Here is a 27,856-nt window from a genome sequence, read left to right as displayed (position 1 = left end):
GAAAATAGAAATCGGTGCTACTATTACTAAGGCTCTGTTAATAAAGATGGATGTCATCCAAGAATATCTTACCAAAGTATTTGAGATGTATGCCCATCTTGTTGAAAGCGTTAAAGCTGTTCCTTGAAGCCTGGCCAAAAATTGTAATCTTTCTAATATAATTCTCGCATATTTTAGGAAAAAAAATATGTCACTCAGTGTCGGCATTGGGCAACCGACCAGTCGAGCTATGGCGGACGAGACGTGGACAGCGGCGGATGGCGGCGCGCCGCTCCGCATTCGCAGATCGTTAGCATCAGTGACGCCTCTCGTGCAGACTGAGGAATGTGATACATCTCTTCTTCTGCTCAGACTGAAGCGATCTATTGCTTGTGTACAAGAAACTGCGTTTTTTCAGCAGTTTCTCGTCCCATTCCTTTCAGAGCATTCCTTTCTGCGATCACCTCTTTCGGGCTGCATCAACCTCACGCTCACAAAGTCTTCACCCTGTCTTCGGGATGATGTTCTTGAGCACAATCTTAAGTCCAAAGGGATGTACTTTCTGAAGGATTTGATCAAGATATCTCTCCGCCTTTGAAAAGCTTAACTACAGAGAATGCAGTAGATTTCACCAGGGCTTCTTTGCTCTATGCATTGGGAGATGCAGTTGGTGAGTGTTTGCAAAATGTCCCACAAGATGTGCGTCAGATTGAACATCATAGACATTGATCGGCACAAATTCTGTTGCCATGGAATGTACAGGTACAGGTGGTTTATGCAGAGATGGCTTTGCCGGTGATGCTGCATGCTCTAAATTTGCCATTGAAAATACAGAGTGTTGGCGGCGTCTGAACGTTGTATTTTATGGGCTCGGTAGCATTGCCAGCTTGCTCTGATTTTACTGCTCAAAGAAAGATTCTCCTGGGTCAGAATTATCGAGGTGTATGATCCAGTGCTGACACTTTTGGAATGTATGGTGATCAACAACATGGGCTGCTTACCTGTAGCTGCCAATGAAAAGGAAGGCGGTCCATTGTCAGGCAAACCCTGTTCTACATGCCACATTGTGAGCTTTGGACGTTTGCAGGCCAATTGGGCACCCTGCACATTAAGGTAGATTGTCATTCTAGGAAACAGGATAGAAATCCCAGCCATGAACCCCCCTCAGCGCTGCTCATTCGCCGCTAATGTCTTCAGGTGGAAAGAAATCGATGCGGCCCTCTTATGTGTTACTGTATCAGCAGCTTGCAAAAGTGGTACCCTAGAAGCAAATTGTCCTTCGGATATGAGCTGGCATTTCTATGATGCAGTAGCTTATAATTCCAGATTCATGATTGAACAAAGAGTTGCTGTTAAGGGACGTCTTCGATGTAACCATGTCTATGGGCCTACTATCAGAGGGTACATTTTTAAGGAAACATCCTCATGATTGTTTTGCGTTGGAGGGCAAAACATCCTCATGATTGTTTTGCGTTGGAGGGCAATGCTAGTTCTTGCATGATTTCAGATCTTACTCAAGCTGCTATCTTGCTAGTTCTGACACTAATTCTGTTTCAAGGCAATGGAGCAAAAGCATTGGAGCTTATACTTTAATGGGGGATTTATTTTTTGTCACGCTGCTCCCGCCTAATTTGGCTCACTTCCATTTTTGTAGCTTGATTTAAAAGTGTTATTCTCTGCTGCTACAAGCAATCACATTGTTTTGCCTTGTTCTTGTTTGAGACTATTTTTATTCAGTTTTGCGCTTGCATCTTTATTGTCTGGTATTGAGTTATAATGTCACTGGTCCTGCTTTTAAACATTTATATGTTTAGTGAGACATGAGGTCGTGATAAACAGCTCTATGCAATCATATCAAGGCAGTATAACCCTTGTAAAAGGTGCAATCTTCTTATGCAATGTTTTTCTATGCTAGTTCTGTAATCGGACACAAGTGTCCTTTGGCACTAAAGTGTCTTGTTTTTTAAAACTCACTTGTCATAATTATTTAGTGAAGCTAGAAACACAATTTTCAAGCCATGCGCATACCCTAGGTCAGTTATGAGGTGAAAAATCTAGTCAAATTTTCTTCATGTAAAACCGAGTGCAATAGTGTGAAAAGTTTCAAGATGTAGCACTGTTTTATCAAAATTTATATAAAATGAATATCATTCCTCATCAAAACAAGACTTTGCATAGTTTTTGAGGTTTATGGATTTAAAAACACTTTTTAAAACAATAAATTAAGCTTCAAAACTTATTTCTTACACCAAATTTGCGCTATAAGCAAAAAACCCAAGAACCCAAATCTTGAAAATACTAAAAGTTTCGACTTTTCAAAGCCTTTTTCATCTACATGATGAGGTTATGAGGCAAAACTTAAAGTGTAAAGTATATCCATATGCCAAGACCAATCAACTATACACTTTTGAAGGTTTCAAACTCCCACTCTTCTTGTAAATTAAGTTAGTTCTAAAATGTTTTGAATTGTACTCTCTTGCAAAACCAACATTTTCTCAAAACCTATGGAAGTGTGCATATAGTTTCCCCAATTGTATCCATATGAAGTATTTGCATACAACTGACTAAGTTTAATGATAAATTTCAAAAGTGGATTCAAAATTAAGCCTAGTATTTGTTGCATTAAGAATGAGAATTTCAACGCGCAAAATGTAGCTCGCATAAATATCAAAATAATATCACCTTAAGTAATGAAGTGGTAGAGCTAGTACATATGTAGCATGTATTACATTGCCATCAATTGAATCCATAAAAGTTGCATATCGCACCCACACGACTTTATACATTTAATTCAAGTCGTAAAGGAATTTTCTTTTGAGACTTGCAAAAATATAAAGAACAAATATAATTAGTTACCCTAGATTATTGTGTGCATCCTGTACATTTTTTTCTTAGACTAGGGTACGAGTTTTAGATAAACGTCAACTGTTGTTTTGTGTAGGTGCTTTTCATGAGTGAACTTTCTTATGAGTTTGTGTACCAAATCGGAGGACTATAATTTTCATAGCTAGCATATTATAAGCTTGCAAAAGGATGTTTTTTAGATTTCTCGTAGCATTTTATTTAAATTTGTCAAAAAAAGACACTAAAGCGTCCTTTTTAGTACCAAACTAGTGTTCAAGATTTAAAGAACTGACCATTTTGATTCGATTGATTTTATGTATTTCTCAAGGGAGTGCAGGTTGAAGAACAGAGCCAGGTCGAAACCTTTGCTAAGAGTTCAATACAGAGAGGGATCTTTCATGTTCGAGTCAAGTTAAAGGAGTTTCATTATCATCAACATCTCATAAGGCAGCATAGAGAGTCACAGGCGCCAAGATTTATTCGGCTACCACTAAACACCTCATACCTCAGTAGTGCTGCTCTGGTTATTCTGTTGGGCAACATGGCCCTCTCAGATGTGGATTTCTCATGTACGTAAGGCACCAACTCGGCTTGTTTGAGTAGGAGAGGAGAAGGATAGGATTTTCATCACGTAGCCCGAGTTCGCTTGTAGTGTTCTAGGATAGGGTCAACGTGTTGGATCCTCGGATTGACATTTTAGAGGGTTGGTTCTTGGGTTCTATGCTATATAGATGGTACAACCTTCTTTTGGTGCTATTATTTGAGGATATGTGCTAGTAGTTGTGCCTAGGAAGAAACTCCTGTGCAGCATCATCTGCACATCATTCTGCTCATTTTAGGGATGAGCAACGTGTAGAGTGGGCTGGCTTGCTCAAAGCTGAAATCCCTTTGGTTGCACCGCACAGCAGCGGTTCCACGACCCAAAACATCTTTCACATGGTTGTATACCTGCTCTTTGACCTGCTTGGAAACCAAGGGAAGGTTGCAGAATGCATTCGTTGCCATGCTATGCAATGTGCAGCCTTCTGTCCTCCTCCTTTGTTGACATGTGTTAAGCCATGTTTATTATTGCCATATTTGCTGTGCTTGTCTAAAAGTTATTGTCCATATAGAGCAATCTGTCAATATGAAGACTTGATCATAGCAAGCTTGTGAAGTTTTATCTAGTTAATTATAGTGATTACACCAATAGGCTCACCCATGTCACTTGCACCCATAGTACAAACTTTTGAGAGGTGTTCAAACACACGGTCTTCATCTTCTTCAGCACCTAGTTTGAGGTAACCTTTAACCATGGGAAAGTATTGCTATGGATTTCATCTTTGATCTTCCGAGAACGCAGACAGGAAACAATGGTATTTGGACATCATTTGCAGATTCAGCAAGCAGGCTCATTTTATTCATGTCAGGAAGAAGATAAAGCCCGATCAGATGGCACGCTTGTTTATGAGCAATATTTTCAAGTATCATGGCATGCCATAGTCAATTGTTAGCGACCGTGATCCACGCATGACAAGTTTGTTCTGGAGAGGCTTGTTTGAGAATATGGGCACCACGCTCAAATTCTCTTCGTCATTTCATCCTCAAACAGATGGGCAGTCAAAAGAGGAAAATTCTACTGTCCTAGATATGCTAAAGTGCTACGTATCAGAGCATAAAGGAAAGTGGGAGCAGTATTGCCATTGGTGGAGTATGCATACAATAATACAGTGCATTCATCAACTGGCAAGGCACCTTTTGAGATAGTTGAAGGTGGCAAGAAAGTTCCTCCCATACTGCATACAAAAGACAAGATATTTGAAGCAGATAAGTATGTTCAGGACATGGATGAAATGTACAAGAAGGTCAAAGTGGCCTTGGAAAAGACTCAGACAAAGCAAAAGAAAGCAGTTGATCGTCACCGTCATGAAGTGGTATTTTCACTTGGTGATTGGGTGCTTCTACGCTTTGAAAAGGCAAGGTTAAAGAAGATGAAGGGCAAGGAAAGACTGTTTCCAAAGCTCAGCATGTGTTACTATGGGCCTTTTCAACTATGCGACATAATCAATGATGTTGCATATAGGCTGAAATTGCCTGAGAGTTGGAAGATTCACAATGCGTTTCATGTGAGTCTTCTCAGACCCTATGTGGGTGATGTGCCAGAGGATATGCCAGCCGAAGATCAGCCGGAAGTCGAGGAACTTGACGAGATCTTGGTCCCGGAACAAATTTTGGCACATAAAGAAAGAAAAGTGAAAGGCAAGGTTGCTAGGCGTTACTTGGTAAAGTTCAGAAACTATCCACCAATGGATGCTAAGTGGATGGAAGAAGGTGAACTTGCAGAGTCACCAACTGTGTTATCACTTTACCTTGAAGCCTTCGATTTGTAACCTACCTTGACCCCTTGAGTTTCAAAGCTACATGGATTGTCAGTGTAACAATGGCTTCTGAAACAAATGATGTACATAGTATTTAGAGTGAGCTCAAATCAAGTACATGTTACATGAATGTTAGAGCTGTACAGATTGTCAGTTTGGCAATTGCTCTTATGGAATGTCCAAAAGTTTGGTTAGTGCTATAGAAGTGAGTATTTCTTGTCAGTTTGTCAAAGATACATTAATTGCTTCTATTAAAGGATACATGTGTAACTGCATTCTTAAACTGTCGGTTTGGGTATGCTCGAAAGTGTTACTAGGCCCAACGTGTACTATAAGACAGTGGCAAAATATGTAGCTACCATTTTGTCATTGGAAAGTTCCTGACTCAAAGCAATGGCACAGTGTGAAGCTACCACTATGTCATTGAGACAGGATTCACACACAAGCAATACATGTATCGACAAGGTGTTAAATACACCACGGTTGACAATGAGCATGTATGTGTCGTACTGTGTCAACAGGTGTTGAATACATCAGTGTTGACTATGAGCATGTACGACATAGATGCAAACGAGGACGTTTGAGATTTCAAGAGGGGGGTATGTCACCAACGTGTGACTACTATCTATCCTTTTTGTTGATTTATTTCTTATTATTTATTTACTTTCACTTTTTGGAAACACCCCTCGGGAAATCTAACTGCCCTGCATTGCATAGCTAGTGTGGAATTGTCCAGAGGGAGTCCAGGCCTGAGGGCAAGAGAGCACTAAGATTGGACAAGGACTATGGTTAGCCAAAGTGGGGTCAATGACTAGCCAAAGTGGAATCCTTTGCTACATAGGCTACATTTCAGTTTTTGATGTGGCTGCAGTGTACAAAGAGGGTCAGATGACCTAGAAAGATACAATGGCAGCATCTCCTAAAATTTAGGGAATTGCTATTTTGGGACCTGAAAATGTATGCGCGTCATTACCTCCGGAATGACAAGGAGAAGATTTTATTACTTTGCCGCGAAGTCAACTGGGCAACCGGTCAGGATACTTTTAAGCGGCGAACCCGAAACGGGACAATGCTTGTAAATGGACCAAGTGGCACATTTCTGTGCACTTGCCTCCTCAAGGAAGAAGTGGCGCTGAATTTGAAGGGAAGAGGGCTCATTTGCAGCTTCTGTCACAGGTTAAGAGCTATGGAGTGCTTCCTTTCCCTCTTAAGTACACTGCGGTGCCAGGAGTGATGCCCTGCACGCTACGCACTGCTCTCTCTCCCCCCTATGGCAGTATGTTATGCCTTACTAGTGGGCTTTTCAATTGACCAATGTACAGTTGTGTGGATTCATGCGCGATTGCTGAGGCAAGAGCCTCTTGCACAGGTACTGGATTAGCTAGCGGCTTATCCCCCGCGGGTACAGGTGATTTGGAGAGGTTTCACGTCCGAAATCTCGTTCAATTCAAAGGGCAAGTAGCCCTACAGGTGCGGGAGCTCGAGGACTTGCTACGGATGCGACAGGCACGCGAAACGGAGCCCGAAACAGTAAATTACAGCCTGCTGTGTATTTTTGCAGGTTTATGGTTTTGGCCCTAAACGGACCCTAATACCCCCAGGAGGTTCGGGGACGCGAGGGGACCGCTGTACACGTGATCTGGCACATTTTCGGGGCTGAAAACAGAGAATTCAGCGTGCTGCAGATTCTCGCCAGGTTTTGCAAAGTGCCCGTATGCGTCGGGAAAGTCATTCAATGCGTGGGAATACTGACTGTGAAGGGTCCTAGTACAGTTATGCTGCCGAAATCGGGCCGGAACAATTGATATTCAGCCAAGCTTGTGCGGGGCAGCTTGTAGGGAACCACAGCGTTTATTCCCTCTTTTAAACAATAAAGAAATACCGAAAGGGGGCGCCTAAGTTAGGGGCCAATCTGGTGTCGGTCTTCTCATACAGGTGCAATCTAGCAACCTGTATCCCTCTCCCCTTTGTTGTGTCTTGAAAGTACAGGTAAAGTGGGCGCCAAATTAAATGGGTGAAAGCAAATAAGGTTTAAGTCTAAGGTCTACCGCCCTTTTTGAAAGTACAGGCCGGTTTCACTACCTGGGTCAAACAATATGACAAAACGGTGCCCCAATGTACGACCATAACATTAATGAGAGCATCATGAATGGGAGGGTCCTGAGAAACTTTGGGCACAATCGTGTTATCATTCATTGCATTGACAGATGTAGTGGGTGCTGTGGGTTCTTTAGATTCATTCGATTCAAGCTTAGGACATGTTCGTTTTATGTGACCCTTAATGTGACAATGAAAACAACGACCTTCCTTAGAATAAGTGCTTTGTTCTTCCGAAGTGATGTAACCTCCTACAATTCCTTGTGCTACCTTTTCATCTGGAGTAAGCTTAGGTTTAGCAGTTGTGTTAGCCTTACCCTTAGATTCATTGGAAGAATTCTTTGATGAGATATTGTTGGTAGATTGGTTAGAAGAGTTATCATTCTTACCATTCTGAGGAGTCTGCGAGGTACTTGTGGAAGTCTTGTTCTCCTTAGGCTTTCCCTTGTTGTGCTTCATCTCCTGTGCGAGAGCAATCGCTACCGCCTTGTTGAGATCGATTGAATCGAATACCTCCACATCGTACTTGATATACTCGTCCAATCCAAAGAGTAAAGCCTCTTTGCGTTCATCATCCGACATGCGAAGTTGGGTACCTAGCTACAAAACACGATTAGAAAAAGACATAACCGGCATACCATTTTGCTTGAGAGCACGCCAATCGTCCTTCAATCGTGCAAGGTATTGAGGTGGCATAAACCGCACCTTGAGCTTGTCTTGGAAATCAGCCAAACTAAAAGAGAGGGACGTGAAATCGTCGGCTGCCTCTAGGTGCGCGGCTAGCTGTGCCTCTTGCCATGCGTGGTACTAATTGATGGCATCACCGGCAAGGTACATAGCTGCCGTCAAAACTTTGCTATTTCCTGTCTTCTTAGTTGTCGCAAAATAAGAATTAAATTGATGCAACCAAGAATGAATAACTGTAGCATCCATCTTACCGTCATACTTACTGAAAGTCAACTTTTCTGTGACTGGATGGTTGGAATCCGCATCGTGGCTTGCGCCACTTGACAAACTTCCACGATCTTTGGGTGGTTCGGTCTTTGAGGCTAGGATTTGGGCAATAAATTCTTGATTGCGAAGCTCCCTTTGAGCTTCACACTCGACGTCCTTTTCTACTTTTCGTGCATTTCATTCATCGCGCTCGAGTTCGAGAGCAAGTAGATTTTCCTCTTGTTTTGCGGCAAGAGCAATGCGCTCACGTTCCTGAGCCAGTCGATTTTCTTCTTGTTGTGCGGCCAATCTTGCGTTTCTTTCGTCGCGCTCGCGATCCTTGGCTTCTTGTGCACGGTCCTTTGCTGCTTGTTCTTCTGCTTTACTTGCGAGTTGTGCCAATGCAACTCGATTCGTTTCTTGTTGTTGTGCCATCATGTCCAACATCGACTTGACCATCATCTCCATAGGAGTGAGTGCAACTCGTGGCGTAGATGGCAAAGGGGGAGGGTTGGAAAAATCTCCTGGTGGGGAGAATCCTTCGTCGCCTCTCTCATGCTCATCACCTGAATGCGAAGTATCCATGCCGCTTCGGGTGACGACCATGCACTAGGATCGTTGGTTCTTAAGTTCACGAGAAACTTGGTTCTTGAGGGTCTTGAGATTCTTGAGTTCCTTGATTCGTGAGGATCTTGGGTTCTTGAGGTTCTTGAGTCTTGAGGGTCTTGGGTTCTTGGGGTTCTTGAGGTTTTCTTTCGCTTGCAAATCGCGTTGAGAAGGATCTTCTCTTCACCCGAGTTCTACCCTTTTCTGCGAGCGCACCCCTTAGCAGCCTTGCGCTCACACCAAGGTTGCTTTTTCCCACCTCACATCGATTGGCCGGCCGCTAAGTACACCGTCCGCTCTCAATGAGTGAAAAGAGACACAAGGGGAGACTGGACAAGCCCTTCTTTCTTGGGATTCCTGTCACTCTTCAACAAAACACGATTAGGAATCGCCACACCCAAGTAAACTTGGGTTCGTGCGATCGCAACAAGCAAAAAATTCTTGTGGTTCTTTCCTTGAGTAATGCAGAACACTTCCAAAGCTCTGATACCAATGTTAGGTGCAACGGAATGAATGTTGTATTTTCTCAAGATTAGTGATCTTTATTGCTCAAGGTTCCTTTTAGTTCTTAGGGAAAGAGAGAGCTTTCCGTCTTGTAGAGTGTTGTGGTCACGAACAAAGTGAGTGGATTGTGCGTGCAAGTGAATGAGACTGAGAGAAGGAGAGAGAAGAGATACGACACCGAGAGGTTGTAAAACCCTCATCTGAAGGCCCCACTCTCGTCGGCGAGAGTTGCCTGTTGAGCGGGAAGCTCTTGTTGCCTCTTCTGCTAGAAAGTGCTAACTTTGGTTTGCTTATATATTAACTTAGCAAAATTGCCCTACCTACTTTTGTTGGAAAGTCAATTAAAAATAATAAGTGAAAATAACCAATAAATAGGAAAATAGGCTAAATGCACTGGAAAATTTCCCTAACTGATGCTAATGGATTCTGATGGGTGCATCTATGCTAAGTGACTGGGCATGCATGGTCTATAAATAGACTCACAAAAGTGCCAGATCACTACTAATTTAACTTGATCGGACTAACTGAACCCTGCTGTGGTGTAGCTTGTCCACGGACACATAGGGTTGGGATGTGTCACGTGACATAAAGATTTGCAGATTTCAACCCTTAGCATTCTCAGATTTTAGGCCCGTCTCGTCATCGTCCTCGTCGTCGTCGACAAGTCCAAGCATTGTAGAGATTTGTGCAATCATAAGTAGACCACTCTCGCCATACAGATTGGGGCCTTCGGAGGAGGGTTTTACAACGTCTCTGGTGTCGTATTCTCTTCTCTCTCTATCTCTCAGTCTCATACACTTGCATGCACAGTGTCCATTCACTTGTTTGCGATCATTGCACTCTCTCATTAAGAACGGAAGGCTCTCCCTTCCATAAGAACAAAAGGAACCTTGAGCACAGTTCGAAGCACTCATCTTGAGCAAAGTTCAAACATTCATTCCGCTGCAATCTACATTGGTATCAGAGCTTTGGCAGTGTTCAGTATCACTCAAGGAAAGAACCACTGTTTTTTTTTGCTTGTTGAGGTCGCATGAACCCAAGTTCGCTTGGGCGTGTCGATTCCTAATCTTGTTTTTGAAGAGTGATAGGAAACCCAAGAAAGAAGGGCTTGTCCAGCCTCCCTTTGTGCCTCTTTTCACTCATTGAGAGCGGACCGTGCACTTAGCGGCCCGCCAATCGACGTGAGGTGGGAAAAAGCAACCTCGGTGTGAGCGCAAGGCCGCCAAGGGGTGCGCCGGCGGAAAAGAGCAGAACTCGGGTGAAGAGAAGATCCTTCTCGAACACAGATTGCAAGCGAAAGAAGAACCTCAAGAACTCAAGAACCTCAAGAACCCAAGACCCCCAAAGAACCCAAGTTCCTCGTGAACTTAAGAACCCAAGACCACAAGAACCCACGACTTCAGTGGATAGTCATCACTCGAAGTGGAATGGATACTTCGCTTGGAGGTGATGAGCATGAGAGAGGCGAAGAAGAATTTTCCCCATCCGGAGGTTTTTCCGACCCTCCCCCTTCCCCATCTACGTCAAGGATTGCACTAACTCCTATGGAGGCTTTCGACAAGATGGTGATGGACATGAAGTTAGACCGCGAAGCATCAGAAGCAGAAAGAGAAGCAGACAGAAAGGCCTACGAAGAAGAAATGGCAGCCATAGAGCGTCAGTACGACTTGGAAGAAAAAGAAAGTCAAGCCAAATTGGATCGCGAGAACAAAGAAAGAGAAGCACAATTTGATCGCGAGAACAACAAAAGACAAGCAGAATATGCCCGCGAGAGCAAAGCGACACAAGAACAGAGCGACCAACACATGAAAGAGTTCTTGCGACTCTTTTTTATTGTGCAGGCACAGATGCAAGAGAGTCAGGAGACGGAGACTCTCTCACTCCCTTCTTCTCCCAAGCATGACACACAAGATTTGCATGATTATGAGACGCATGATGATTTGAATGATAATGATGAGCATGATGATTTGGATAACAATGACAAGCATGATGATTTGTATGATCAAGATGTGATTTCTCACAAGCATGATGATTTGCATGAAGATGACGTGATTGTTCACAAGGATGATGTGTTAGTTGATGCTTTTTCTAGCGAAGCTAACCTCGTTGCAGATTCGATCAATCACGAAGAATCGATCTTGGCTCTCGAGCCTAGGTCCAACGCACCCCTTCAGGAAGAACCGATCTTGGCTCTCGAGCTTCGGTCCAAAGAACCCTCACAAGAAGTATTATGTGTTCGCATGATTAGTACGCACGCATTGTACAAGTGTTTCATTCGTAAACGTTTCCTGTATTTTGGTCAGTGTCTTTATGTGATCCCTTTTCCTAGGCATGACATATTGTACATTGAGCACGTTTCATTCATGAATGAGCACGAACGTATACGGATTGTTCATGAAAAGCTGAAAATTATGCATTCAAGGACGTCACATTCCATGTCTCTTCCTTGGCATGACACAATTGTAGACAGAGCACATGAAAGTATGAGCACCAAGCATGGGCATTTCCGTTGTGAATTGCCACAGTTAATTGATTTAGATCAGCAAGACAAGAGTCGATCTCATTGTTTGCATGTGTGTGGTGAACGGTTTGGCACTCCGTCTCTTTGTTCATCTACGTTGCATGCACAGTCTTTGAGGAAGACAACATTTTTTTGCACTCACTTTACATGAAATAGATATGTTCATGGTTTTGTGTTGGAAATGGTTTCAGGAATTTTCAACCATGGAGATTCTTGAAGAAGAAAGAAGCATGACACTCGACGAAGTTGAAGCATCAAAGGAGCCACAGGAAACTTTGTTGTCGCTTTCGGCACGGCCCAAAGAAGCAAGCGTTGCAGACCTTTATGAAGTTCAAGTACCGCACGACCCACACATCAGAGTGGGCGGGCGAAGAGTCCCTTCCAAGATACCGGATGCTATTGGCGTCTCCATCAACGCCATACAATTCGGTACCAATACATCACTTTGAAAAGGAGGGGATGTCACGTGACACATCCAACCCTATGTGTCCGTGGACAAGCTACAGGCTACAGCACGACGAGGGTTCAATCAGTCCAGTCAGTCTAGATTTAGAAGTGAACTGGCACTTTTGTGCGTCTGTTCGCAGACCGTGCATGCCTAGACACTTAGGATAGATGCATATCCTCTAGTTGCACACAGCATGATCATAAGCATTCCCATGAGAATCCATCAAGGGAATTTTCCAGTGCATTTAGCCTATGTTACCTATTTTTGACATTTTCCACTTATTATTTTTAAGTGACTTTTGTTGGAAAGTAGGTAGGGCAAATTGAGTAAGTTTGTATATAAGCAAACCTAGACTAGCACTAAATTGGCAGAAGAGGTAGCAGGAGCACCGCTCAACAAGCACCTTCTCAACAGGAACCCCCAGCAAGGCCTAGCGTTTTTGCTACACAGCAGAGAGGCTAGCGTTTGCATCAAGACCCCAGATCAGCTAGCATTTTTGCATTTGCAGATCCCTGGCGACGGAAGACTCAACAAGAGACCTAGCGTTTTGCAATTGCAGGCCATCCAACGACAGCAGAGCCATTTTCAGCCCTAGCGTTTTTGATTTGCGGATCAGCCCCAGCATTTTGCAAATTCACCGCGAAAGAACACCAAGAAGCATCAGCGTTTTCGGTTTTCAGCCCTTAAACACCGCAGATCAAGTCCCGAACCTCGCAGATCTCACCTTCCCGCAGCAGTTCCTCGCCGCACGGTCAGTTTCAGCAAGGTTTACAGTTTCAGCCCGGAAAACGCAGATTTCAGCATCTGCGTTTTCAGTTCGCATCGTCACCATCGACATCGTCATCAACAGAGAGTCAGAATTCAGCAGATAAAGATTTGCAGATTTCAACCCTTAGCATTCTCAGATTTTAGGCCCGTCTCGTCGTCGTCCTCATCGTCGTCCTCATCGTCGGCAAGTCCAAGCATTGTAGATATTTGTGCAATCATAAGTAGACCGCTCTCGCCATAGAAAGTGGGGCCTTCGGAGGAGGGTTTTACAATGTCTCTGGTGTCGTATTCTCTTCTCTCTCTATCTCTCAGTCTCATACACTTGCACGCACAGTGTCCATTCACTTGTTTGTGATCATTGCACTCTCTCATTAAGAACGGAAGGCTCTCCCTTCCATAAGAACAAAAGGAACCTTGAGCACAGTTCGGAGCACTCATCTTGAGCAAAGTTCAACATTCATTCCGCTGCACCTTACATAGAAGGTCATGTCCCACCGTATGCAAGGCATCATGAAATTGATGTGACAGTGAAAGTGGTAGAGATGTTCTTTTATTGGCCTACTTTGAGGAGAGACGTGGATGCCTTTGTGCGAGCATGCATGATTTGCCAAATGATCTCCCAAGACACCGACAAGGAATGATGGTATATGGACCATTATTTGCAGGTTCAACAAGCAAGTCCATTTTATTCCTATCAGGAAGAAGATAAAATCTATCACAAGACGGACACCACGTGCCAATAGAAAAGAACAGACTGAACAGACTTTTAGCATTTCAATAACAACTGAACTGAGAGAGAGAGATAGAGAGAGAGAGAGAGAGAGAGACGATACGTGACACGAAGTGGCGGAATTCCACCCCAAAGAGTATTGGCCCCAAACCCCCTGATGCCCCTTTCGGTATTTCTTTATATTGCATCAACACAGTACAAGCCAATACTCCAGACTCTACACCTTCTCCAGGAAGCATACCAAAGAATGAGCCCTTAGCACATATTTAAAGGCCCTAGGCCCCAAAAGCAGTTTACATGAAAAGCCTTCAAAACTCAAAAGCTTCTGGTCCAAAAGCAATGCCAAAAAGTTGTCAACGTAAATCACAGAATTCCGTACAGCAGTCAACGCAAAACACGGAAATCCGTACAGTCTACCACGTCATCATGTCAGCACAATTTCCGGAATTTTCCTACAGCTACCACGTCATCAACTACTACGCAATTCTTTTTTTTTATGTGTGTGGGTCCTGCTTTATTTTAATCCTTTGTCACTTGGGGCCCCATCGGATGGGGTCCTCATAAGTTGGTAGAACTACTTCTTTTGTTGCTTCTTCTTCTTAGGGTTTAGGCCCCTCGGCCGACATCTGCAAGCTGGCTCCCTTCTTCAAGGCTTTTGACACGTCAACAATTTGTGACATCTCCCCTTCTTGAAAGAGAGTAATCGTCCGCGATTACAGCATATCTGCAAAACAACTCAAGTTAGCTCAAAAACTTCCGAGGGTCATTCCGAGGGACAATCAGTTTGCTCTTTTTTTGTAAAGGAGTTAGCTTCTCCTTTCCGCTCTTTTGATCAAGGAGTTTAGCTTCTCCTTTCGACCAAATCAGAACTCTTGATATTCTGGCGTAGTAAAATTAGCCATCACACCCAAACCGTACTAATCTTCCACGAGTGTCTTGATGCACTAAAATTACATACCCAAGCAATCTCATCCAATTAGGAATATTCAGTGGTTGGAACATCACTATGCAACACAAATGCTCACATATGCATGTTACAAGACATAGAAACATAAAGCCGCCGATGAACACACCTCCCGCGTAACCTAACAAGGTCCGGGCCGGGAGATATTCAAGGACTCCCTCATCACTCCTCCCGCATAACCTAAAAAGGTCCGAGCCGGGAGATATAGAGACCTTTTACAACCAAACGCCCCCCAGACCGCAAGCTGCATCGTTTGGAGGTGCTGAGAGTAACCATTGCTCAGACTTCTTAATACTCCTCCCGCATAACCATCCAGGTCCGGGCCGGGAGTCACAACAACAATTATTTTACAAGCATACAACTGAACGCTCCCCAGACATCCCGTCTACGTCGTTCGGAGGTTCGAACAATAGCAAAACAACATTTCTCACTACTCCACTCGGGAGTAAAATGAGAACCAGAGTTTCAAATCGGTAGTACCAGGACAAGTTCAAAACAGATATCGTCCATTTAGAACAAATTTTCAAACAATACTTTCTAGCTATAAAGAAAAAACAAGTAGAGTTCATTCGAGGTTTTGTTCGGACAATTGAACTTTGAGGACAAGTGGCTTGTCCTTCTGCGTCACGGTGATGGTTCAGTTCCGAACCTGGAGAGTCACATCATTCTTGTCGTGCCAAGACATGCCCAAGAGAACATCGCAATTGCCCAACTTCATATTGTGGAAATCAGCTTTTCCATGATAATCTTGAATAGTCACTGGAAGAGCACCAATGAGCGGTACCACTTTTTGAGTTTGCCCCATGGCTAGCTCAGCTTCAATTTCTCCACCCTTTGCATCATAATCAAAGTGCATCTGCTTTAAGAAATCTTGATGGATGAAGTTCTCTGTAGCTCCGGGGTCAAAGAAAATAAGGGCTTTGAAGCCATTAACTTTGCCATATGCTCGACACAATTCATTTGTACTTTCAAGGCGTATGCCATAAATATCAGGAACTAGTCCAATAGCGGGTCTAGAAGCAGGAGGTGGCGCTGGGGTTCTGTCGACCGTTGATGCGGGCGTCTGCTCCTCTGGTCTATCAGTGCGTTCGGGACAATTAGAATATTATGCCCTGTTTGAAAGCATCCAAAGCATCGGCCTTCTTGTAGTAAGGTGTCTCCTTGTTGAGGCGTCAAATGAGGCCTTTGCGGTTGATTTTCACGAGACACTCAAGAATTTGTTCGTTGTTGCCGAGAGTTGTGGTTAGTGGCTGGAGATTCTTCTGTGGTAAACTCTAGCTTCCCCTTCATCAATTTGTAGCTTACCACGGCATGGTCCATAAGTTCTTGAATGGTAGAGGCTTGCTTGGATAGACAATATTCCTGCAATGGTGATGGTAGTCTAATGGTGTATCGCTCGCATTGGGCCTCCAAGGGAACAGATCTAAAGGACACCGGAAGGTACACGTCGAGAAACCTTTGGTTATATTTGTCCATGGTTCGGTGGCAAGCATTTTCAAGTTGCCCACTCTGCCAAAATCCATACTTCAAACATAGAAGTCATGTAACTACGTGCAAAACTATCTTGAAAGCTTGTCAGGTCCTTGGAGCATGCGGTTGTGTCGCGATTGAACTCCACCATTGCATAGCATTATCTTTAAGAAATCCCGCTCCTCGAGAAATCTTGGATTCTTTTGTATAGTTCCCTAAAGCATAGATATTGTCAAATTGTTGTCAAATTGATGTAGGAACTGCAATGCTTTCTCGCGATCTTTCAACCCTGAAAAAGTGAAAAATTTGACTTTCGTGCCGCCGTCTTTGAAATCTTTAGGTTGTTTAGGCGCATATCCAGGGTATGGATAATAAGGGTATCCATATGGGCTCCAACCATTATAGCCTGGTGGCAATGGTGGTGGTGGTGGGGGCAATGACGGTGGCAAAGGCGGTTACACTGGATCAGGGTCAGATGGCTGCACCATTTTCCTGAAGACTCCCTCGATCGCGAAAAACGACTGAGAAGTTTGCCAGTTGGAAGCTCTCGTACTTTATGTTGCCGGAGTAGGAAGTACCACCTGGGGCATCAGAGGGGGTAACATGTAGTTCAAAAATTTCATGTATTCTAGTCAGCATCGTTATGTGATCCCTTCTCCTAGGCATGAGATATTGTATGTTGAGCACGTTTCTCTCATGGATGAGCACGAATGTATGCGGATTGTGCATGAAAAGCTGAAAAGTTTGTATGTCAGGAAGTCACATTCCATGTCTCTTCCTTGGCATGACACAGTTTCCGAAAGAGCACATGATTGTATGAGCACCAAGCATGGGCATTTCCATTATGATTGCCACAGTTGATTGGTTTCGATCAAACAGAAAAGATTCGACCGCATTGTTTGCATGTGTTTGATGAACGGGTTGTCACTCCGTCTCTATGTTCATCGACATTGCATACACAGTCTTTAGAGAAGACAATATTTTTTTCCTTCACTTTACATGGTTAAGGGCCCGAAGATACTTCAAGTACAATTCCAATAGCTCTGTCTACTCTTTTGTAGGACCGGTGTGCTTTTAGAAAAGCACCACGCCTCATGCTCTGATACCACTGTTACAAGACGGGCACCACGTGCCAATAGAAAAGAATAGATTGAACACACTTTTAGCACTTCAATAACAACTAAATCGAGAGAGAGAGAGAGAGAGAGAGAGAGAGACGACACGTGACACGAAGTGACGGAATTCCACCCCAGAGTGTATTGGCCCCAAACCCTAGCGCCCCTTTCGGTATTTCTTTATATTGCATCAACACAATACAAGCCGGTACTCTAGACTCTACATCTTCTTCAGGAAGCATGCCAAAGAATGAGCCCTTAGCACATATTTAAAGGCCCTAGGCCCCAAAAGCAGTTTACATGAAAAGCCTTCAAAACTCAAAAGCTTATGGTCCAAAAGCAATGCCAAAAAGCTGCCAACATAAATCACGGAATTTCGTATAGCAATCGGCGCAAAACGCGAAAATCCATACAGTTTGCCACGTCATCATGTCAGCACAATTTTCGGAAATTCCGTACAACTGCCAGGTCATCAGCTGCTACGCAATTCTTTTTTTCTTTTTGTGTGTGGGTCCTGCTTTATTTTAATCCTTTATGTCACTTGGGGCCGCATCGGACGGGGTCCCCATAAGTTGGTAGCACTTCTTCTTTTGTTACTTGTTCTTCTTAGGGTTTAGGTCCCTCCACCGACATCTGCAAGTTGGCTCCCTTCTTCGGGGCTTTGACACGTCAGTAGTTTGTGACAAAATCTGACGAGATGGCACACTTGTTTATGTACGATGTGTTTAAGTACCATGGTATGCCACAATCAATTGTCAGTGATCGTGATCCTCACATGACGAGTTTGTTTTGAAAAGGATTATTTGAGGACATGGGTACACCGCTCAAGTTCTTGTCTTTGTTTCATCCACAAACTGAGGGATAGTCAGAAGAGGCTAATTCTACTGTCTTGGATCTGCTGAAATGTTAAGTGTCAAATAATAGGACAAGTGGGAACACTGTTTGCCTATGCTTGAGTATGCGTACAACAATACGATGCATTCGTCCACATGCAAGGCACCTTGTGAGGTTGTTGAAGGTGGCAAAAAGGTTTTCTCCCATTTTGCATACAGAGGACAAGATCTTTGAGGCAGATTGATAGGTTGAAAACATGGATGAAATGTATAAGAAGATTAAGCTAGCCTCGGAGAAGACTCGGGCAAAGCAGAAAAGGGCCGCTGATCGTCACCGTCGCGAATTACTGTTTTCACTTGGTGATTGGGTCCTATTGAGGTTTGAAAAGGCAAGGTTAAAGAAGATGAAGGGCAAGGAACGGTTGTTTCCTAAGCTCAATATGCATTACTATGGGCCTTTTCAAGTGCTTGATAAGATCAGCGATGTTGCTTTTAGGCTGAAATTGCCTGACACTTGGAAGATTCATAATGCGCCAGAAGATATGCCATAGGAAGATAAGCAAGAAGTCGATGAACTTGATGAGATTTTGGTACCTGAGCAAATTTTGACACATAAAGAAAAAAAGTTAAGGAACAAGTTGCGAGACGTTATTTGGTGAAGTTCAAGAACTATCCACCTATGGATGCAAAGTGGATGGAAGAGCATGGATTGTCGGAGTCACCAAATGTATTGCAGCTTTACCTTGAGGCCTTCGGATTACAGCCTACGTATGCCCCAACCCAACCTGTTCAGAGGAGTAATGATGAAGCTAGCACATCAAATGTACATACGGATTCAATGCAATAGAAGTGTGCATCGCTCTTCAAGTATTAAAGGTATTATGCTCACTTCTATCATAGATGGAAATGACAAAAGTATGAAGGTCTCATTAAGTCATTTGTACCTATGAGTTATGACCTTTCTTGCGGGTACATGCGATGATAAAAGCGTGCTAGCAACACAAGATCATCAATGGAATGTAGATATGGCATGCAATCAAGGACGTTTGCGATTTCAAGAGGGGGGGTATGTCACGAGGACGTGGCAACTGCTAACCTTAGTTGTTGGTTTCTTTCCAATAATTTTTACTTTTTGGGACCCTCTCTTTGAAGTCACAAATGGCCGGACATTGCATGGCCGGTGTGATCGGCCGACGACAAAGTTACACCCGCAGTTGGGAAGGGCAAGTCGCCACGAGATGGTCGGGCCAATCGACACTGAAATCCGAGCAGTAAAAGGATACCTACGTTGAGCTCAATGTCATTTAGGCCCCATCCCTACACTTATAAGTCGGTGGGTACTAGGAATTAACTCTAAAGAGGCAAATTGGACACATGGCAGCTCTGCAGCAAATTGCCAGATCCATCAGCTAGAGGGGACGCCCATTTTTAAGAGGGGCTAATTTTGCACTTCAGTGTGACTACGAGGTGTGTGTGAGTAGTGGGTGCAAGTGATCACAACTTTAATGGAAAGCTTGCCTTCTCCCTTGCTCTATGTAGCTCAACGATTTGCTCTCGCGCATCTCTCTCCCCCCTTTGGCACATATGGTAATGCCCCACTAGATGGGCTACTTAATTGACCATGTACAGTTCTGAGGGTTTATGCGCGTTTGTCAAGGCAAGAGCCTTTTGAACAGGAACCGGATTAGCTAATTGCTAATCCCCCACAAGTACGCACAGTTCCATCGCGAAGGATTGCGAAAACGAAGAGTTTTCTCGTATGGAAGGAAAGTGTCCTTGACGTGTACTATTGACCTACAGAGGGTTTTGCGCCGTTACGCTGACGAAATAGGGTCAAAAACCTACAATTATAGCCATGGACAGGTTTGGATAGCTTGGTGAGAGATAAGTGAAAGTGTTCAGGTCGTTTATTCGCAATAACAATAAAGAAATACCGAAAGGAGCGCCAAGCTTTGGGGCCAACAGGTGTCGACGTCTGCTTGGTAGCGCTCAAGCTTCCAAGCCGTGTGTGTTTCAAGTGTCAGTTCTTGTTACAGGTTTTTATTTAAAAAGTTTCTCTCTGTCCTAAAGTCTAAAGTAAAGTTTTGGGTGAAAGCCAAAGTCTACCACCCTATAGGCCGGTTTCAAAGGCTCACAAAGTGCCAAACTACGACTCACGCTAGATTGTAGCAGAAGCTTGTGCACGTGGCTCAAGTGTAATGCCCACGTGACATCCCCCCTGTTGAAGGTGAGACACAATTGCCGAACCTCTGTCTGTACTTTTGATGTTGAATGCTTCTAATGCTTGTGGATGCATAAACGGATGATAACTCCTCCAAACTTGTGGATACTGCAGATATAGGTATTGTTGCGATACCATACAAGTTACTAGGGAGCCTTACTAATGTCGTAGAATACTGGCCTTGATTCTAACTCTGCCTTGCAAGCAAGTGCTACCACTCAAATTGTCAGGTGCAACGAAAGTGTTTTTTTAAGATTTAGTTTGGATCTAGTACTCCGCACAAACACAAGGTTACTAAACTTCACTTAAAAAGAGTAACTGAACCGAACACAATGAAGGGGAGGGGGGGGGGGGGAGAGAGAGAGAGAGAAACGACACGACATATTGGGTCCCAACCTGTAAGGTGCAGCGGAAGTGAAAATTGATAGTGCTCAGGATGAGTGCTTCGAACTTTGCTCAAGGGTTCCTTTTACTTACGAAAGGGAGAGCCTTTTGTTCTTCTTAGAGAGAGAGTGCAAGTGTAATGATCAGAATGATACTGTGAATGAAAGTGCTAAGAATGAGAGAGAGAGAGAGAGAGAGAGAAGAATACGACACCTCACGATTCTCAACCCTCCTCCAAGGGCCCCCTCTCTATGGCGAGAGAGGTCTATGCTCTAGATTGCACATATCTGGTACAATGGTCTAGATGCAATGGACTTGCCGACGATGTCGACGACGAGGACGGGCTGAAAACTGAAAACGCTAGGGCTGATATGCTGGAATCTAAAAACGCTGATATGCTGCTGAATGCTGACGCTGTGTCGGAGAGGATGGCGATGACGATGACTCGACGACGCTGCGCTGAAAACGCAGATGCTGAAATCTGAAATTTGCGGGCTGAATTGGAAAACACTGGCTGAACTGATGGGGTGATGAGGATCTGCGAGGCTAAGGGCTGAAATTGCAAGTGCAAGGGCTGAAATCTGGAAACGCTGTGTCTAATCTGCAAGTTGCAAAACGCTAGGGCCGATCTCCAAGTTTGCAAAACGCAAGGCTGATCTGCAAGTGAAAACGCTGGCTGATCTGGGACTGTAGAAAACGCCAGATGCTGAAGCTAGAACCGCTGAGGATCCTGCCGGTACTGCTGAGGAGAGGCTCTGCAAGTTGCTAACTTCTTTTGCTGCCCCTTCTGCCTGTGAATGGCGCCTCCTTGCTCCCTTTATAGCTGCCAAGAACGGTCGAGCATGCTCCCCTACAGCCCACGACCTTGTCATTTGGCATTTAATAATTAATTGAATGATCATGAAATGCCTAAATTGCCTGCCTCAAACTTTCATGATATTTTGGGTATACTGACTTGAAAATGCAAATGTAAGGTGCTACTGGATTGTGCAATCAGAGGATATGCAGCTAAGTGCCTGGACATACACTGCTTGCGCACAGGCTCACAAGGGTGCCAGAACACTTCCTAGGCTAACCTAAACCCTAGAACTTGTATAGGGTTAAATGTGCACATGACACAACCACCCCCCTTGCTCTGTTGCCAAGCAAGTACTTGCTTTCTTACTCGCACAATGTTGTAACAATGATCCTAGATACTGAGATGCTTGACAGATGCTTGATTTTGTTGAGGTACTAATGGGTACTCACTATACATACTTGGTACTTGAGAGGCTAAGTGTTGAATTCTCAAAACGCTGATGCATGGGGGCTGAAATCTGCAACTTGATGCAATAAAATGCTGAAAAGTTGGTGCTTGTAGGTTGAAATGCTAACGATGCTAAGGCTTAAAATGTGGAAGTGTTGCTGGTCAAAACGCTGGTTGAAAGGGGTGAAAACGCTGAACTCATGCTAGGGTGCTAGGTCTTGTACTGCTGGTTCTTCTGCCTCTTCTTGCGCTCTCAAGGGTTGCCTATATAGGCACTTATAAACTGGGTCGAGCAGTAGACAAATCAGCCCATGATTTCACTTGTAAGCAAAAAGTCCTTTATAATTAAGTGAGCAGATAAGAGGTGGTGCGGTTCACATGCGCTCGACTTGGGTTCACATGCGGTGTAATGCTAAAGCAGATTAAAGCTAGCACCTTCTGCATGGCATTAAGGTGTGGATAAATGCTAGCAGCCTTCGTATGGCATCAGTCATGAATTAAAGCATGCAGGCAGATAAAAGTGTGCATTCTTGCTAAGCGTGTTTTGACATTATTTCAGCTTGCTTAAGAAGCACTGCCCAAGGCAGTATCCGAGATTGTGCTTACGAAAGACCCCCCAGAAAGAGACGCGTCTAACTAGTGATTAGTCACATCAAAAGGAGAGAAAAAAAAATTACGTATGCGCAAAAACGAGATGTCGACCTCTAAGCAGGCAATTCAGTGGAAATGCCTTGAATCCAAAATAGAAAGTAAGCGGCTTCATTATGGTCGTTTCCTTGTATCTCCCTTTAAAAGGGGTCAAGCCAGTATTGTAGGAATTGCCATGCGTAGAGCTTTGTCACAAGAGATTGAAGGGACAAGCATAACACGTGCAAGATTTTGCGGAGTCGTGCACGAGTATTCCACAATAACGGGTCTTCAAGAGACAATACATGATGCTTTAGTTAATCCGAAAGAGATTGTGCTTAGGGGCGATTCAAAAGAAGATATTCAAGAGGCGTTTTCATCTGTAACAGGTCCTAAAGAAGTAACTGCGGGCTCACTATCGGACTCGAACCGATAACCCTTGAAACGGAACAGATTTTAAGTCTGTCGTGTTTACCTTTTTCACCAAGTGAGCAAACTTTGAAAGCAAAGAAAAAAAACAAAAAGGTTATGCATAAAATGTATTCATGAAAGGGTAAAGTGAAGAAAAAACGTATGCTAGAATGACTAAACTATGCAAAAGAGGGTATGCAACTATGACCTGCCTGGGCATGCACGTCCTGCTAGAGGCTCACAAATTGCCAAGCTAGATCTGTCATGTGACACATCCAACCCTATGTGTCCGTGGACAAGCTACACCATAACAGGGATTCAGTCAATCCAATCAGTCTAGATTAGAAGTGGTTTGGCACTTTTGTGAGTCTATTCGTAGACCGTGCATGCCCAGTCACTTAGCATAGATGCATATCCTCTGATTGCACACAACATGATCATCAATATTTCCATCAGAATCCATTAGAATCAGTTAGGGGAATTTTCCAGTGATTTTAGCCTATTTTCCCTATTTTTGACATTTTTCACTGATTAATTTAAGTGACTTCCCAATAAAAGTAGGTAGGGCAATTTGGGTAAGAAAATATATAAGCAAACCAAAGCTAGCACTCTTGGGCAGATGAGCAAGGAGCACAATAGGCCTTTGGCAGCAAGTACTCCCCTCTCTCTCAGCAAGAACCCCTCAAGCACCCCATCAGCCCTAGCGTTTTTTATCATCGCCAACCCCCCCATCTTGCTTGGCGTTTTCAGCCATTGCTTGACCACGGTAGCCTTTGCATCTAGAATTTCCTGTTGCCAGTAGAACCACCAGATCAGCAACAGTTCCCTTAGCGTTTTCAGCCCTAGCAACAACAGTCAAAACAGCGTTTTTGCAGCAATCGACACAGCGTTTTTCAAGCCCTAACATCCCTGCAGATACTCGGCGCTTTTCAGCCCGAAAACAGCAGACCAAATCAGCGTTTTCAGCCCTTAAAAACAGCAGCCAAATCAGCGTTTTCAGCAGCCCGAATCAGCTCAGATTTTCAGCAGATAGCGTTTGTGGACCGCAGTTAGAAGGTTGCAGATTTCAGCCCTTAGGTCGTCGTCGCCATCCCCGTCGTCGTCACTGACACAGTCCCAAGTTGCATCAGTTTCCATGCATCATAATTGTACCACTTTGTGCAATCATAAGTAGACCACTCTCACCGACGAGAGTGGGGCCTTCGGAGGAGGGTTTTACGTCTCTGGTGTCGTATCTCTCTTCTCTCTCTATCTCTCAGTCTCATACACTTGCACGCATAGTGTCCATTCACTTTGTTTGTGACCATAGCATTCTCTCATTAAGAATGGAAGGCCCTACCTTCCATAAGAACAAAAGGAACCTTGAGCACAGTTCGGAGGACTCATCTTGAGCAAAGCGCAAACATTCATTCCGCTGCACCTAACAAGATCTAAGCTAGACTAAGACTGACGCTAGACTATAGCAAAAGCTTGTCCACGTGGTGCAAGTGTAGTGTGCACGTGACACGAATAAACCTGTCGTGAAAACATTGCGGGTGAAGATGAAAGGTAAGGATGCTCGAAGATATTTCCAAGGGTTACTTGTCGACGGAAGTGGATGCACGCTACATGCGAATGCAAATGCAGATGAGGGTTAGGGATCCTGTCTCCAACTCCTTCAATATCCGCATACAAGGCAAGCAACTCTTGGTATTACTCTTTGTATTCAAGATCTCGATTTTCGTGTCTCCAATGTCGATCTTCGTTCAAAAACATAGCGATGAAGATGGGAGCGGGGGTCGAGACGCGAAGCTTCTTTGACAAAAAAAACTGAGACACTCTTTGGGTTCTTGGTTCTGCTTCGGTTCTTGGTTCTTTCCTTGAGTCCGTGAAGCCAAAGCACGCAGAGAGTTCTAATACCAATGTCAGGTGCAACGAAAGAGTTTAAGGATTCAACTCGGATCTAGTACTCCGCACAAACACAAGGTTACTTACTTCACTTGAAAGAGAAATTGAAATGAAGACAATGAAGGAGAGAGACACAGAGAGAGAGAGATAGAGAAAAGAGAGACGACACAGCATGTTGGATCCCAACCGCCCTCAAGGGCACCCTTGCTCTATTTCCAGAGCAAGTACTTGCTTTACTTACTTGCACAATGCTGTTACAATGATCCGAGATCCTGAGGTGCTGAGATGTTGATGGGTACTTGGTGTAGATGCTTGGTATTGCTGAGATACTAGTGGGTACTTGCTATCGATGGTTGATACTGTGATGCTAAGGCTGAATGCTGAAAGCGCTAATAATTCCGAGGCTAACTTTTGCAACTTAGTAGCTAACAGGGCGGGAATCTTCATGCTGAAAACGCTGATTTGCAAGCTGAATTGTGATGGAAGACGTTGGCTGATGCTGATGTTCCATACTGACAAACGCTAGTTGAAGAGGCTACGAACACTGAGGTGCTGATGATGGCAAGGCTGGCAATGAGGTTAATGGGCTGAACTAAGGTGATGCGGTATTGTAGGGTACTATTGACTTATGCTTCTTGCCTTCAGAGAAGAACCCCCCAGGTCACCTATATACCTCTATCATGCTGGGTCGAGCAGTCACAAACTGAGCCCCACAACCATGACAAATTAATGCTTTAAAAATGTCACTTATTAATATTATTGACTTAAGGGACTGTTCGTATGCCTATATGCTGAACTGACTGTACTGTGCAAGAGAGGGTATGCAACTACAACCTTCTTGAACATGCACGTCCTGCTAGAGGCTCACAAAGTGCCAGGCTAGGTCCTAAGCTAAACTACGACTCACGCTAGACTGTAGCAGAAGCTTGTCCACGTGGCTCAGGTGTAATGCGCATGCGGCAACCAATTGCCGGAAAGAGCTCACCACCACTTTCCAGCCTATAAAAATACTCCCCCAAGGCACTATTGTATAGGCCCTTGGCCTTGCTTTTACAATCCAAAAAGCTCAAGTCTTTTCATAATCTCACAGTCAACTGTTTTTTCTACCATAAGAATGCCTTGTCGGGCTTCAACAGCCCATGATTCCCACCACAAATCGCAACACAAAATCTGTCGCAAAATGCGGGATTGTATGGCCTGATCTACTTTTTTTTGGTGTGGAAACCGGGCGACTCTATCTTCGGATCTTAAGTCGTGCCACAGCATCAATTTATAACACCCGGAGTATGTCTTCACCTCCTCTTGCCAAAGAACGCAAGTAATCAGCCAGCCGATTGTAGATTGTCGGCTGAAGGCCAGAGGCTTCCCACAGCTCGCAAAAATGCTAAGGGACAATGGGAGCAAAAATTGCCACGGAAGGTCCTAGCCTAGCGTTTTTCAAAAACCCGCAATTGGCCCATTGCTGCAGACCTGAGAGAGGAAGGGGGATCCGCCAGGATTGCTGAGCCTAGGACTCTGCTACCACATGCAAAAATCTGATCACCTGAATGCGCAGCCAGATCTGTGTATTCGCAGCCAGCTTTCAGCCCTGAATGCTCTCACATTGGGTGTGCAAATCAACCCCAGATTACGGTCATCTCCCTAGAGTCACATCAGTCCATGGATTGAGATATATCATCTGTGTACGTCCAATTTATACAATAGAAATCAAATGACATTCCAGTGATAGGGGTGGGGCCCTTGAGAGGGTTGGTTGGGATCCCACTTCTTGTGGTGTGGTATTTTATCTAGAAAAACTAATTTCTTACTCTAACCTATAGCAATAAGAGTGGCCTAAAACTGTGTGGCTTTAAAACCTCTTGCTGAAGCTAACAGGCTATCCAACGTTATAGAAACCATCGTGTGTGATTAGTGGTTTTATTGATTGAGCTGAAATCTATATGATACTTTCTGTAGGGAACAATAAATCAATTGTGGTAAATAAAACCTACATAGTACGTTTCCCCAAATGCTCTTGAAACATGCACTAAAATCTTGATCTTAATTTAATAAGAAAATTGGCATTAAATTTTATATGTTGGATGTCTCATTTCTAATGGCTCAAAGAACATTGTAATATCAAGTGTTTTGACTTTCAGAATAAAGTTTCAAAGTCACCTCCTGCTGTTGCTACTACTCAACCCGCGCTCTCCCCTGGAACTAGTAGCCCACAACCCAAGCCTCTTTCTGAAGAGTAGTAGCAGACTTCATCACTTCCAAGCGACGTGAAAATGATCGTCCTATGCCTTTAGTGGATATAGTGAAATGTGAAACTCAGTAAAGTATAGTGCAACAACACCACAGCTAATTAACAGTTAATTAAGGTTGCAGCTAAGGGCTAAAAGGCTCACATTTCCAATGAAATGAGTTGTCGTGAGGTGGCTGAATTAAAAAAAAAAAAGTTTCTAGAGGTTTAAGCACCTATCACTGCAAGAGCCTCACATGAAGCCTTGATGCGGCTCACATCATGGATATCCTGTCCCACATGCCTCTAAAAGCGCAGGTGCACATCAACTAACGGAAGGCAGCAGCTACCAACTACACATACAATTATAGCTGGCATATGTTCATATAAACCCACATGTTCTGTGCCTAAGTAAACAAGGTATTCATAGCGAACAAGGAGAGCATTCGGCAAGGCGTACCTCGGACCAGAGCACGGTTCCTTCTGATAAGATTTGACGGTTGAAGATTGGATGGGGTGACCCCGGTGGAGCCATTCCAAAAATTGGCGTGTGGCAGGCCCTAAGTAGAGGCCTGCCAACACGCACAAACGGTTAGCGTGTTCGACTTCTATGGGTGTTAGCACGACGGACCATCGCTGAACGCTCATCAGTCCGTCATCTCTCAACCCTCGAAGAGGACGTCAAGT

At 44.1% G+C, this 27,856-nt stretch overlaps 1 protein-coding gene across 1 annotated transcript; it reads right to left on the bottom strand.

Moving 5' to 3' along the window:
* LOC147441590 (uncharacterized) lies at positions 1-27,856 on the bottom strand. Its single transcript, XM_086483164.1, has 3 exons — positions 27,630-27,856; positions 981-1,080; positions 1-880 (listed from the first exon to the last, which is right to left on the bottom strand). Exons 1-3 carry the CDS (start codon positions 27,702-27,704, stop codon positions 753-755), a joined length of 303 nt encoding a protein of 100 aa, XP_086339290.1. The 5' UTR covers positions 27,705-27,856; the 3' UTR covers positions 1-752.

The sequence above is a fragment of the Adiantum capillus-veneris genome, chromosome 15, assembly GCF_014529385.1.
Source record: "Adiantum capillus-veneris isolate H3 chromosome 15, ASM1452938v2, whole genome shotgun sequence".
NCBI lineage: Eukaryota > Viridiplantae > Streptophyta > Polypodiopsida > Polypodiales > Pteridaceae > Adiantum > Adiantum capillus-veneris.
This window is presented reverse-complemented; position numbering and strand designations above follow the sequence as displayed.